Source organism: Pygoscelis adeliae, unplaced genomic scaffold (genome assembly GCF_000699105.1).
Source record: "Pygoscelis adeliae isolate BGI_AS28 unplaced genomic scaffold, ASM69910v1 Scaffold479, whole genome shotgun sequence".
NCBI lineage: Eukaryota > Metazoa > Chordata > Aves > Sphenisciformes > Spheniscidae > Pygoscelis > Pygoscelis adeliae.
Window position 1 is genome coordinate 377235 of NW_008825453.1, and position 12025 is coordinate 389259.

General features: G+C 43.5%; 1 protein-coding gene across 2 annotated transcripts in view; it reads left to right on the forward strand.

Moving 5' to 3' along the window:
* Positions 1-12025, forward strand: part of AP2M1 (adaptor-related protein complex 2, mu 1 subunit) — a 28633-nt gene that overhangs the window by 6659 nt on the left and 9949 nt on the right. The window contains exons 2-5 of one of the 2 annotated variants that reach the window (XM_009331196.1): positions 4336-4448; positions 8131-8136; positions 9914-10179; positions 11622-11704. In XM_009331196.1, coding sequence (XP_009329471.1) covers positions 4375-4448; positions 8131-8136; positions 9914-10179; positions 11622-11704 — 429 coding nt within the window. In that variant the 5' untranslated portion in view covers positions 4336-4374. The remainder of the gene's footprint in view (positions 1-4335; positions 4449-8130; positions 8137-9913; positions 10180-11621; positions 11705-12025) is intronic. The other variant, XM_009331197.1, reaches the window with a different exon arrangement.

The window sequence follows — 12025 nt, forward strand, 5'->3', positions numbered from 1 at the left end:
TTGACAAAGAATTTTTAAAGAATAAAAGCACTTGAATTGTGCTGTATCTACTCTCCATCTAACATGTTTTTACTAACATGTAAGATGAGCAAGCAGTTGAGTCTGCCTAGTACTGTGATGCAATTAAAAATGCTGATATTTTTGCCTGTAACTTAAGTGAAGCTATTACAGAATTTGTTCTAACCTAACATATGAGAAAGCATAGCCTCATTATCTCAATCAACATTTAAAGTCTGTAGATCTTCCTAAGAGAATACTTTTAATTTCCAACACGAAGCTTGATCAGCAGTCTTCTAATGTTTTATAGTAATGTAGTAAATATTCTACATTTAATTGGCTTTTCTACAAAAAGCCAATGGCTTTTTCAGAAAGCGATTGGCTTGTCGTGCTAGCAAGAGGCTTTGTCTTGTATACGCTGTGTGTTTGATCCTGTTGCTCGTCAAAGCAGAAGTTTCCTTTACGCTAAAAATAGAGAAACAAATAACTTAAGCAGCATTAAAACCCAAGAGGGAGAGATTTTTTTTTTTTTGAGATTAGGATGTGCTTTCTAGGAATCTTCTGGAAAGGGTTTGTAGGATTCATATGATCCAGCTTTGACCAGTTGCATAAGCTTCCAGGAAACTATTCTATACAATGTAAGTCTTAAAGAGGATGCAGGAACTCTTTTTCATCTTTGGTAGTAATAGTCCCTATCTGAATGTGGAAGCCGGCACTGTAGCAGTCTGAAAAGACATCCTTGTCTCTTATCTGGAATGAAAAAATACTAAATTAGGAAAGAATTTCCTAGAGTGGGCAACAAGTTGCTTTCATGATTGTAATGGTTCTCTTCTCCTCCTCTCCCCTCCCCCCAATCCAATCATTTGGCCTGTGTGAATGACCTTTCAAATGTTTGCTGAATTACAGCTTCAGCATCTGCCAGGCTTGTTGGGCAACTGTATTCAAACAGATGTTCTCCATGTTTTGGGTTCTAGCCCTGCGTGTTACCTTTTAGTGGCCTCCTGCGTGCCTGTTAGGGCTGTATGTGTTTCGTGTAAGTAGTCATGAGTCTGTGGTACAGCCACTTCCTTAAATTTGAGAACCTGGTTTTGTTCTGTTGACCGACGGCATTGTCTGTCTTCTGGCGTGGGGATGCTGGCCTTGCTGCCAGCTACACTGTGTAGCCTTTGTCCCCTTATGTGGGACAGTGAGCAGCTACGGAAAGCTTTTCCCACTCTGTAACTACATGGGAATCTCAGACTGTATTAATAGGTTGGTTACAGAGACTTATCCTGGAAGTAAATTAAATACTTGTATCCTGAAGTTATAAAGTGTCACTAATGGGAATAGAAGAAAAACATATTTGAAAACCTTTTCTGTGCTGGATGGAGTCTCAGACATCAAAAAATGTTGATGACAGTGCCACATGAAGCCACTGACAAGTGGCAGGAGGCAGCCTGTTAATAGCCAGAGACACTCAACCAGCAGAATGTGGGAGTAAAAGTCAGGCAGCTCATTGTTGAGCTTTGGGAAAACTGCTCATCTGTCTGTTTCTTGCCGTTTTGACTTAACAACTGAATTTTTGATTCTTTTTCCTTTTAATGAGCAGAAGCAGCCATCTGGTAGCTGAAGACCCATAGCAGAGAAGTTTGTTACTCTCTGAGGACTCATCAGGTGTAGCTAAAAATGTTGGTGTAAAGGCTTATGAAACTTTAAGTTTCTTTCTTGTCTTTCTGAAATTAAAAGAATTTTAATTTTATAGTGGCAGCACTATAAAGCTTGTTTGAGCACAGAACTCACATCTGCAGTAGTTTCTTCAAATAGGCAGCTGCTTTAGTTTCTTGAACATAACTTCTTAGAGGATACGTTACTCTTAATACTCCAGGCTTTTAGCCTGGAAGTCCTTTTGTCCCTCTGATGTGTGTATTGCTTTTGTATTCTTTTTTTCCTGACCTTTGAGATAATCTGAGGCCAGGTCATTTTAACTTAATTTTTGCTGTGTTCCTGGACAAACAACATATCGGTTCACTGTCAGCGTCTGTCTCTAGGCTAGCCTCTCCCTATCCTTTCCACCCACCCCAGACGAGTGTAGGCTAACACACCCTAACAGCAGCGTGGAGATGGCTGGTTATCTAATGCTCTGCAGTGCCGAAGCTGAGAAATACCTGTGCGATCATCCCAAGACCTAGTCATGAGGCTTGCCCTATCGTATTTGTAGTGCTCTTCTCTGGGCTAAGCCAACCAAGCAGTTGCTAGAGTGGGTATTATGACTTAAACCTAAGTGAATAGAAATGCATATGACTACAGGAATGGGATCTGGTAAAGTAGCCATGTATTTAAAAAAAAATAAATTGAACTGTCTTCTGCCTCAGTAATGTCTACCAGCTTTGTAGTTCTCTTCAAAACAATTTGAAAAAAGAGAAGATTAGCTGTTTAAGAGGGTAACTTCTGAGGCACTAGCCACCAATCAAAGTGGCTCCTGGTTGAGATCTCCACTCCAATGGCACCTCATGGCCAGGCTGCTCTCAGTTCAGACTCCGAAGTGTTAGTACTGCTGCTAGGGATCAGCAAAGGCTGAAATGTTGCTATATAAAAATTGTTTTTTGAACAAGCACTCCAGATGCCTAAGATCAAGTAGCTTAGCTTAAGTAACTAGGATGACCCCATTCCTCTGATCATCTTTTATGCTGTATCCTTACATCTTGAATGCAAGATGCTAGAAATTAGGTCTGAGGACTCTTGCTGAAGACGTTAATTCCAAGCTGTGAAAGCAGTTTAAACATAATATATAGACTCCACATGTACTGTAGCAGTTCCCCATCACACTTTTTTATTAAACCAGTGAGCTGCTTTTGGACTCACAGCTGCACTGTTGCTGGTATGTGGATAAGAAATACTCTCAGTAAGCTGTTGTCTAAAGAGCTTACCTGGCTAATGGCAACTGCTAGCTCTCTGTATCTAGTTATTAATGCAGCCTGTACTATTAGGCAACTATGATCCCAAGCAGATCTGCATTGAATTTTGTCAAGATGCTGCTTAAATAATCCTTATCTGCAAACGGAATGGTTAGAAAGGCTGAATTTCTGGACCAACTAGATGAATTGTTGCTACTGTGTAATCATTGTCTAAGTTCAGCAGTCTTCCTAGGCTTTTGTAAAAGTGGTAATAAACCAGGGTGTACTTGCTGCTAAGAACCCCCTGCTGTACAGTGATAGGCTTGGTGACATCTCAAACACTTGTGTGAACTGTGTGCAAAAAGCCTAAGAATTTAATCTGATTTGCATCTTGGTCATTGGGGAGATAGACACTTTATAGTAGAAATAAAAGGTCTTTGATTTGCTTGTAGTTCCAGGCATGTGTGTTTTCTCACATTCAGGGGATAGGCCAGATACTACTAATACTTGAGGCTTGATCCATCCATGCTGATGAATGGAATGAGAAGTAAGCCTGCATCTATTTCAGTGCTAATTTTAATCTTCAGTCCTGGCTACAAATTGTAGTCACGTTCAGAACCTCATGTGTTATAGTATGCATGGTAGCTGTATGTACTGACCTAGACCTAAGCTCTTGAGTTGCTTCAGACAAGCTCAGGAAGTCACTGAGCTAGGCCTCTGTCAGGATTCCTGCGGTGGCTCCTTAGGTCTGGAACAAGGCTGTTGGTTCCCGCTGGGCTTCCTCGTTGAGTCCTTGTTGTCATGTGCCCCAGAGGGGCAGTTCTGCTGCAAACATGAGGGAATGCTAATTTGGAGAGACTGGCATGTAGTTAGGGGGCGTAGGTCTGTCACGGTACATACAGTCTGTACTGTGCATTGGGAACACACACCTTTCCATATAAAATCCCAGCAGATCAAAAAGTATAATCTGTAACTGCAGCAGTAAGGCTACTTCCCTCCTCTCCAGAGTAGAACACTATTTGTAATAGTCTTTTATAAGTAAGGAATTCTGTACTCTCCTCTCCAGGATGTAAGCATGAGGCAGGCAGGCAGTTGCTTCCAGCATCCAAGCTGCTCCCGAGTCACTAGCTGCCCTGCTGGGCCTCAGCCATGTGCTAGCCTGGCCAGATGTAATGATAAACTAGGTGAAGTAGCCCACACCATCAGACTTTCGGGAATATCTCTGAGCATGCCTTCCACTTGTCCCTCCCTGCAATCTGCTGGAGTTCATTACTCCTGTGGCATCAAGATGTGTGCTATTAGGTCCTCACCACCACAGGTATTGTAATAATTGTCTTCTGGTTGAGGATGTATGTGACAAAAGGTGTCTGTGCCCTGGCTAGTAGCCAGCAGGTGTCAAAGTTTGTGCCTTGCTGTACTGCTTGTTGCCATGCAGCCTACTGATATATGCCCTCTCTTGCTTCAGGTCTTAAGCAACATGGGAAGAGAAGACTAAAGTTCCATCATGATCGGAGGCTTATTCATCTATAATCACAAAGGAGAGGTTTTAATCTCTCGAGTCTACCGGGATGACATTGGGTAAGTGCTTCTGTTGCATCCCTGGTCTCTGCATTTCTGTCATTTTGGTGCGGACAACAACCCAGAGCTGCTTTGTTCTGCATTAGCTGTGCATGCATGTAAGACTGCAACTTAACTTGCTGCTCTAGGCTTAGTTCAGAAAAAAAGAGAGTTTGTTAAGCCCTGGTCACCTACAGATGGTAGTAAAGGATGGCCTGCAGGCAAACCTGGGACTTTCTTTTGGATGGTAGAGATCTGGCTGCTACTCCAAATGCTTCAGCAACATGGACTGCCACTGCGGGAGTCTACCAGCCTCAATGTAATCGTTAAAACTTTACGGGAGCAGTAGTGTGGGAACTGTCTGCCATGCACTATAACCAGGGCTCTGAATTAGTTTCAAACACAGATTTCTAGCATCAAGTGCAGGCATGCAGAAGACTGTCTATGGTCTTGGAAAGTTATGTCTGCAGGCAGTCTCATAGTAACCATGGCTGTACACTTAAAGCTGGCATTCTGTTCCCCAACTTTGTATGGCAGCCTTGTATGTGAAAAGCTTACATTATTGGGTAATTGAAGTTGTGGGAAGCACTGAAAGCCTTCAGTAGATTGTAGGCATCTTGTTGCACTTCAAACAAGTGTTATGATGCTCACTTAAACTGCATCTGTACAATCCTTAGGCTGCTAGTTCCCAGAAGGGACCTTACTAAAAATTTGGTGTCTTATAGGCAATAGATAGTGTTATAAGGAACCCGATATCAAGTGATGATGCTGCTTGGACTGAAAACCTTAAGTGGCTTTCTTGCACAACACTATTCTTTCTAGTGTGTCTTCATTAGTGTTAGGCATTAGGTGGAAGTTAGTAATTGAAGTTAACAGTGTCAAAACATAGCTAATGGAAGTAGGGCTGTAGCAGGTGTTAATTCAAAGTCCAATGAGAGATCCTTCTGGCCAGTTTAGGAAAAAATAGTTTGTACCAGGTCTCCACAATCAGTAGTGTTAGGATATACTATGAAATAACTTGTTGCCATGAATTACAAAAAAACTGTCAAGCCAGTCTGCCTTCGGACTGCTCTAGCCTGAAGAGTGTGTCCCTTCTGGTTATGGATTAGTGGAGGTTAAAAGTTGAGGTAGAACTAGTAGCTAGTCAAGGCTTGCACTGTTTCATTGATGGAGTAGCAGTCAACAGTGTCTGTAATAAGGCCTCACCTAACGAGCTTTAAATCTCTTGGCTTGTTCTAAATCAACTAAGGCAGCGTAAAGTAGCTGTCCTAAGGTTGACTAAATTATTCTAGGACTTCCACACAGAGCTGAGCCAAGGAAGCATTGTATTTCTGAAGCAGAAAACTGCTGGCTAGAAAGTTTTGCCTCTCCTCTGCTGTACTAACTCGTTTCAGTTTTGAATACTTGTTAGCTGAAGCTCTTCAGAGCAATTCATATGCCAGATCTGACTTCGTAAAGTTTCCCTTATGAATGGGTATCACAGTGGCTGAGCCAAGCCAGTCTGGATTACAGATAAATTTTGAGAATATGTTGGGGGGGGGGAAGGACACTGTTACTGCAGTTTCTGGCAATTCTTTTTTTTTTGTGGCTTACAAACTTAAAGCACTTAAAGATAAGCTTATGCTTGAACTGATATTTATTCAAGAAGGCCTTTTAATTTAAATGGCATTCTGGCTGTGGAGATGTAAACTGGGGAGTGAAGTAGTTACTTTTAATGTAGTGATCTTATACAGCTTTTTGTCTTGGCTCAATCCTCTTGTGAAGTGACTTGTCTTCGGTACATGCTAAAGTACTTCCTGCCGGCTGGCCAGGCAAAACTAGAAAATGGGATTTCCTGCCTGATCCTATCTTAACTTTTTCATTTGGCAAAAGGTGCCAAAAAGATTCAAGTGTTTTCTCTAGGACTTCAGGAGTCAGTGTTCCCTTGAGTGAAATCCTCCATTCAGTTCTTGTGAAAGTGTCAGTCTTGTGACTTAGGTGGAGCTGGTGCTGGCTCTTAACCAAGCTTGTTCCCCGAGGTGTTGGATTCCTTCTGAAACAGGCCTTCAAACCTGGTTTGGAATTTTTTAGATGTGTAACCTTATAAAATAAGTTGTCTTGAAATGGTTATGTCTCATCTTGTGGTGTAATCAAGTAACTGAGAATCTTCAGCTCTATAGCAAGCAAGTGGAGTTGTATATCTGCCATTTCCTATTCTGAACACTAGCATCAATACCAGGTCTGCTTAAAAGCTTTTAGTATCCTAACCTTCAGAGGGAGGTAGAGAAAGGAATAGCCATGAGCTTGTATTCAACTCTGTAGGAGTTATGTCTCTAACCAACCAACCAGGTGATAGATTTCTAGAACACAATACAGGTTTTCATTCCTAAATGATACATCTGAAGTGCTGAGGGCTGAGCCCATCCAGCTTGTTGGGAGGTAGGCTGATTGGGAAGTCAGCATAGCTGCTGCCTGTCCTCATGTGGGCTCTGGGCGATGATGCTTAAGACTCCTTGGTCTTGGCACTTGCCTTTGGCATTCTGAACCCTCAACCTATGTGTTGGGAGAGATTAAAGGTTATCTGTGGTTATGAGAACCCCTCCCCTTGCACAATTTAAGGGTCTAAATAAGCACATACTAGCTCAAATGTTAATGAGCAAAATGATGGTCAATGAAGAAACCCTTCCCTTGAGTTCGTTAAAGGCAGAAGTACCACAAAACTTGGACTTTGTTTGCTTGCAACTTAGAATGGCTTTAGTGCATGTAGTGCATCTGTCCATACAGCAGCTAGCTGCATGCATAAGCAGCCTCTTAAAAAAAAAAAGGTAAACCACTCTGCATCTAATTCAGGATACCATGGAGGGCTCTACTCTGATCTTCAAGTGCCTTGTTCTTCAGTGACATAGTCATTGGGAGAACCTACCTGCATTTAAGAATGTAGCTATTTAATAAAAATAAGCTATTTGAAACTGAGCAGCTTACATGACAAACTGCATGCACTTTAAGCATAATAGGCATTTGGTTTCTGAGCTTCTAATACATCACTTTGGCTTCATGGCTCTTGATCCTTAAGGAAAAAGTGCAAGCTGGATAGAGCAGTGTCTGAATCTGCAGGATGTGCCGTATCTCTCCAGATGTGCTCCAGCTCTATCGAACTTGCTGTATTTCCTGTTGGCTGGACCAAACCAGAAAGCATCAACCCAAACAGCTTCAAATGAGAGCACTGTCACAGAAATACCCGCTCCGACTTGCAGCACTCTTCTGAGGCAGACTGGGAAGAAGATACCTGATACTCTATGGTCCCCAGGCGATGCCTCAGATTGAGGCTTTGGGGCCTTTCCCCTCCAAGGCCTGCTACGTGTATTGGCAGAGCAGACTGGGTATCGCTGATGTGATACGGATGCAGCTCATCTGGACTAAATGCCCAGTTAGCCCTAAAATTCAGCTAAACACAAGTCTGTCCACGCTGGCAGCCCGACCACGGCATGTCAGCATTGTGCCTTGCGAGGGCTTCATTGCTGCCATAGCTTGTTACTGTCCATCCAATACCACCTTGGCCTTTTGTGCCCAGGAGCAGGGGGAGGGGGTGCTGTTTGGTCTCTCCTTATCTCTTTGGATTCATTGTGCCTTGTGTGTGTGTTTCTAACCCTTTCTCTTGTTGCTGTCACTCCTCCTTTCTCCGCTGGCGCCATTTCTGTCCATCCCATCTCATTGGCTGCTGTAGCAATAGGTAAGAGACGCGTGGTAGGCCATGACTGGCACTGCACAGTGGGCAATAGGTGGGCTAGAAAAGCTTCACTGACCTGAGGCTTCTCCTCTAGCATGCACCAGTCTGGTTGCTGGTTCTGGTACTAGTTCTAGCGGGTTAGAACTTGAGGCTGGGAGGGCTACCGCTCCAGAACAAGCTGAACTTTCCTTGCAAGGCTTACTGGAGGGGAGGAATGGGGCTTTTAGATATTGTTATTTTATAGTAGATTAAATTACTTTCTTATGGAAAAACTAAGGTAGAAATGAAATATTAACTCAAACTTGCAAACCTTCTGGGGCAATAAAACCTGAGAAGTATTTGAAGGCCAGAATTTTGCTTATGGGGGAGCATGTTTACTGATGAAGCTTCTACATATGTACCCAGACCTTCAAGGAGCAAACACCTGCTGTGGTAGCATATGTTCCTCTGAATATCCTTTGTTTTCAAACTTGGAAGTGTCTGCTGGGTTGTTGACAACCCTCAATGCTTACGAGCATTTGTATGCCTGTATCCTTGCTTGTGAGGATATTATTACTGTCTGCTCTCAAACATGGTTCTGCATAATCAGTACCATGGCCTTGATGCTGCTGTCAGAAGACCCCCTGTTCTACATAGTATCTAAGAATATGAGTAATAAAGCACAACTAGATGAGTCTTGGCTTGGCGTGTAGACTATTAAGTCTTGGTCTTGTCATATAAAGCACTTAGGCTTCCTTCCTGTGTTCTTAGGATTGGTGGATTTTAACTTAATTTGGGGAGTTTATCCTGACTTGTAGCTATGGGATAAGGAAACTCTAGTGTGGAAGAGCTGGCATCCAGAATGCCACTTGGACATCCCTGTTTACCCAGGAGGGATTTGTTCCCTGTCGCTAGTGTACAGATGGCAGTTTGGATTAAAGATGGCAGCAGCTAGGGGAAGCTTGCACAGCACCTTTTTGGCACTGTATAGAACATCTTTGCCATAAATGGTACTGGATCATCCAGTGCACGTAATGCAGTGCTACTAGCATGTTGCACTGTGGGGACCCTAGGTCCATGTGCAAGAGACTTGGTCTGAAGCCTAGCAGGCTTGAGAGGATGTGTGTAACTGGAAAGCCAAAAATGTTGCTAATCCTGCTTGCTGTTTTGAGCCTGCCCTCCATGGTGCCTGGGGTATGGAGGCAAGGTGGATTTGAGAACTAAAGCTCCCTTTTGTGGTATACCTGGGCACTGACTTCTGTCAGGTGACCTGAGTAGGTTTTGCTGGTTTTTCCTCAGTGGTATGTCTGGGAGGAACTGCTGTCGACAAATATCTTGGGAGACTACAGCTTGATGTGGGGCAACAGTATGAAGGCCTGGGCATGCAGAGTAGACAGTAACTAGGTGTTTGGTCAAAACTGGGCTCTTCTTTGAGCCATAAGCTGCTACTGTGTTCCCAGCTATGGCAATCAATCGGGAGTGCTAGCAAAATTAATTGAAGGGAAAGTTCCTTTGCCATCTGACTCCAGATGGAGGTTAGCTTCTCCTTTTGACTACAGTTGCACTGTAGTCCAAAGCTCCTTAGAGACCAGTAGCACTCTGTCTCTCCTTTCGTTTGTGCAGAATTCAATGTCTAACTCTGCTCAGAGCCTTCACTTCTCCCTCTTGGAGACATCCCCAGGCACCCTTCTTAAGTGAGCTTGGTGTACGTAGTTCAGTGTCTGTAATTGCATAAGCAAAACTGCAGCCAGCTTGTTTTCTCGTATGCTGTGCTAACTTATCTTTGGTGATGATCTCACAGGCGGAATGCCGTCGACGCCTTCCGTGTCAATGTCATCCATGCACGGCAGCAGGTACGCTCGCCTGTCACCAACATCGCCCGCACGAGTTTCTTCCATGTCAAACGTTCCAACATCTGGCTGGCTGCTGTCACCAAGCAGAATGTCAACGCTGCCATGGTATTCGAGTTTCTTTACAAGATGTGTGACGTGATGACTGCCTACTTTGGGAAGATCAGTGAGGAGAACATAAAGAACAACTTTGTGCTGATCTATGAGCTACTGGATGGTGAGATGTTTCCCTTATCTGTTATGTGATATTGCACTTGGTCATTCTAAAACCCTTAGCTTAGTTTGACGTAGTATAATCCTTGAAGTATTTTTAATATGTGTGGTTGAGTTCAAAGTTACTTGTTCTGCTTTCTAATGCCACCTGTGCTGTAAGTGTAGATAACATCTCAAGCCCATAGCCTTGTGTGGAATGTGGCTCACTTTGCTGAAGTGCTGGGAGCTGTGTACTTGTGTAAATGAGGCAGCTGGTACCGGACCCCAGCTTCTGACTGGTTCCTGTGTAGATGTAGGACTATCATTATACTGAGGTATATAAGAGGGCTATCATTAGCACCCCTAAGGCCAGCCATCCCAGCGAGTGCCCAGGTGGCTCTAACACTGTATGGTAGCAGTCACCCCAGGCTGCAGTTGGTTGCCACTCTTGGGTTGCCTCTTGCGGGCAGTTCTGAGACAGAAGGAAATTGATAAAACCCAACCTGCTCTGTTCCAGCCCTACCTCCTCCAGTGATACAGCACCAAATTTCGCTATAGAATAATAATACAGAGTTCCTTCAGCTGCTTGTGATATCAGCCTGCCTGTGGAGATTGCCCTTGAGCTGTCCCTTTTTCACATAACATGAGCACTTTGTAGTAGTTATGCTTCAGTTTGTTTCCAGACAAGGCACCGTGTGTGTGTCCTGGGATTCTTAGCCAAGGGTTGTAGTGACTGATGGGTTCTCTGTTCCCTCTGGGCAGATCAAGAGACTGCTGTTTCTCTGCTTTGGTCAGTCACTGCTGTCTCCTAGTATGCACAGTGCGATCAAAACCTGCCAGTGTGGTGTTACTCAGTATTCATGTTAGTGGTCTTCTCTCCCTTCTAGATCTCTTGTGGGTTGTTCCCTTCCTCTTTGAGGGGAGTGGGTGTTAAGTACAGTAGCTGTCTGTAGTTAACATCTGTTTCTCCCCCACACTGATTATCCTGCAATGCCACTACTCTGCTGTTACTCTCTTAGGTTTTGACTTTTATTACATCTTCATACGAAAATCAAAACCTAAAGAAAATGCTGCAAAGATAGATTGTTCTGCTGTTGAATAAACACTCTTTATTGTCCCTTGGATGTTTTTGGAAAAACTCCTCGGTGTGGCCTGTGCACATGGCTAGTCTAGTTGATACTTAATTATAGCTAAAAATATAATTAAACTTATATTTAACTATATTTAAAAACCAGCAGATTCATCAGTTGGACAGCTTTCCATCACCCCTCCTCTCCAAAATGCACAGGGAAGTCAATTTAGCAAAGCTGGTTTTCTTGCTAAGGAACACTCCAGCAGCTTATCCAGAAATTTAACATGTAAGCAGTGTCTGTATACTAACTGTCTCTCTCCTTATAGGAATGGTTAGCATGGTTGGCACGTTTATACCTTGTAGCTCTGAACTAACCTTCTTTTACCCTTCTGTAGAAATCCTGGACTTTGGCTATCCTCAGAACTCTGAAACAGGGGCCCTGAAGACCTTCATCACTCAGCAAGGCATCAAGAGTCAGGTAACCAGAGGAATTTGGGGTTCAGCACTGATCTGCTGATCAATTTTCTGTAAGCCTGTTCAAGAAAGTACAGTCTTAGTTACTGACTAACCATTTGACCTGTGCTGAGTGGAGGTGCCTGAGTAGACTGAGAACACCTGGCAGGGATATAGCTCAGTGGCATCTTGTTCTTGGTGTCTCTGCGCTCGTGTGACCTCATGTTCCCTGGCGCATGGTAAGATGCAAGAGGAAGGGCCCTGAGCTAGGATAATGCCAGTCCCTTGCATGTAAATAATTGCTGGCTTCAGGCTCTGCTCTGTGTCAGCTTCTGACAGAGGATAA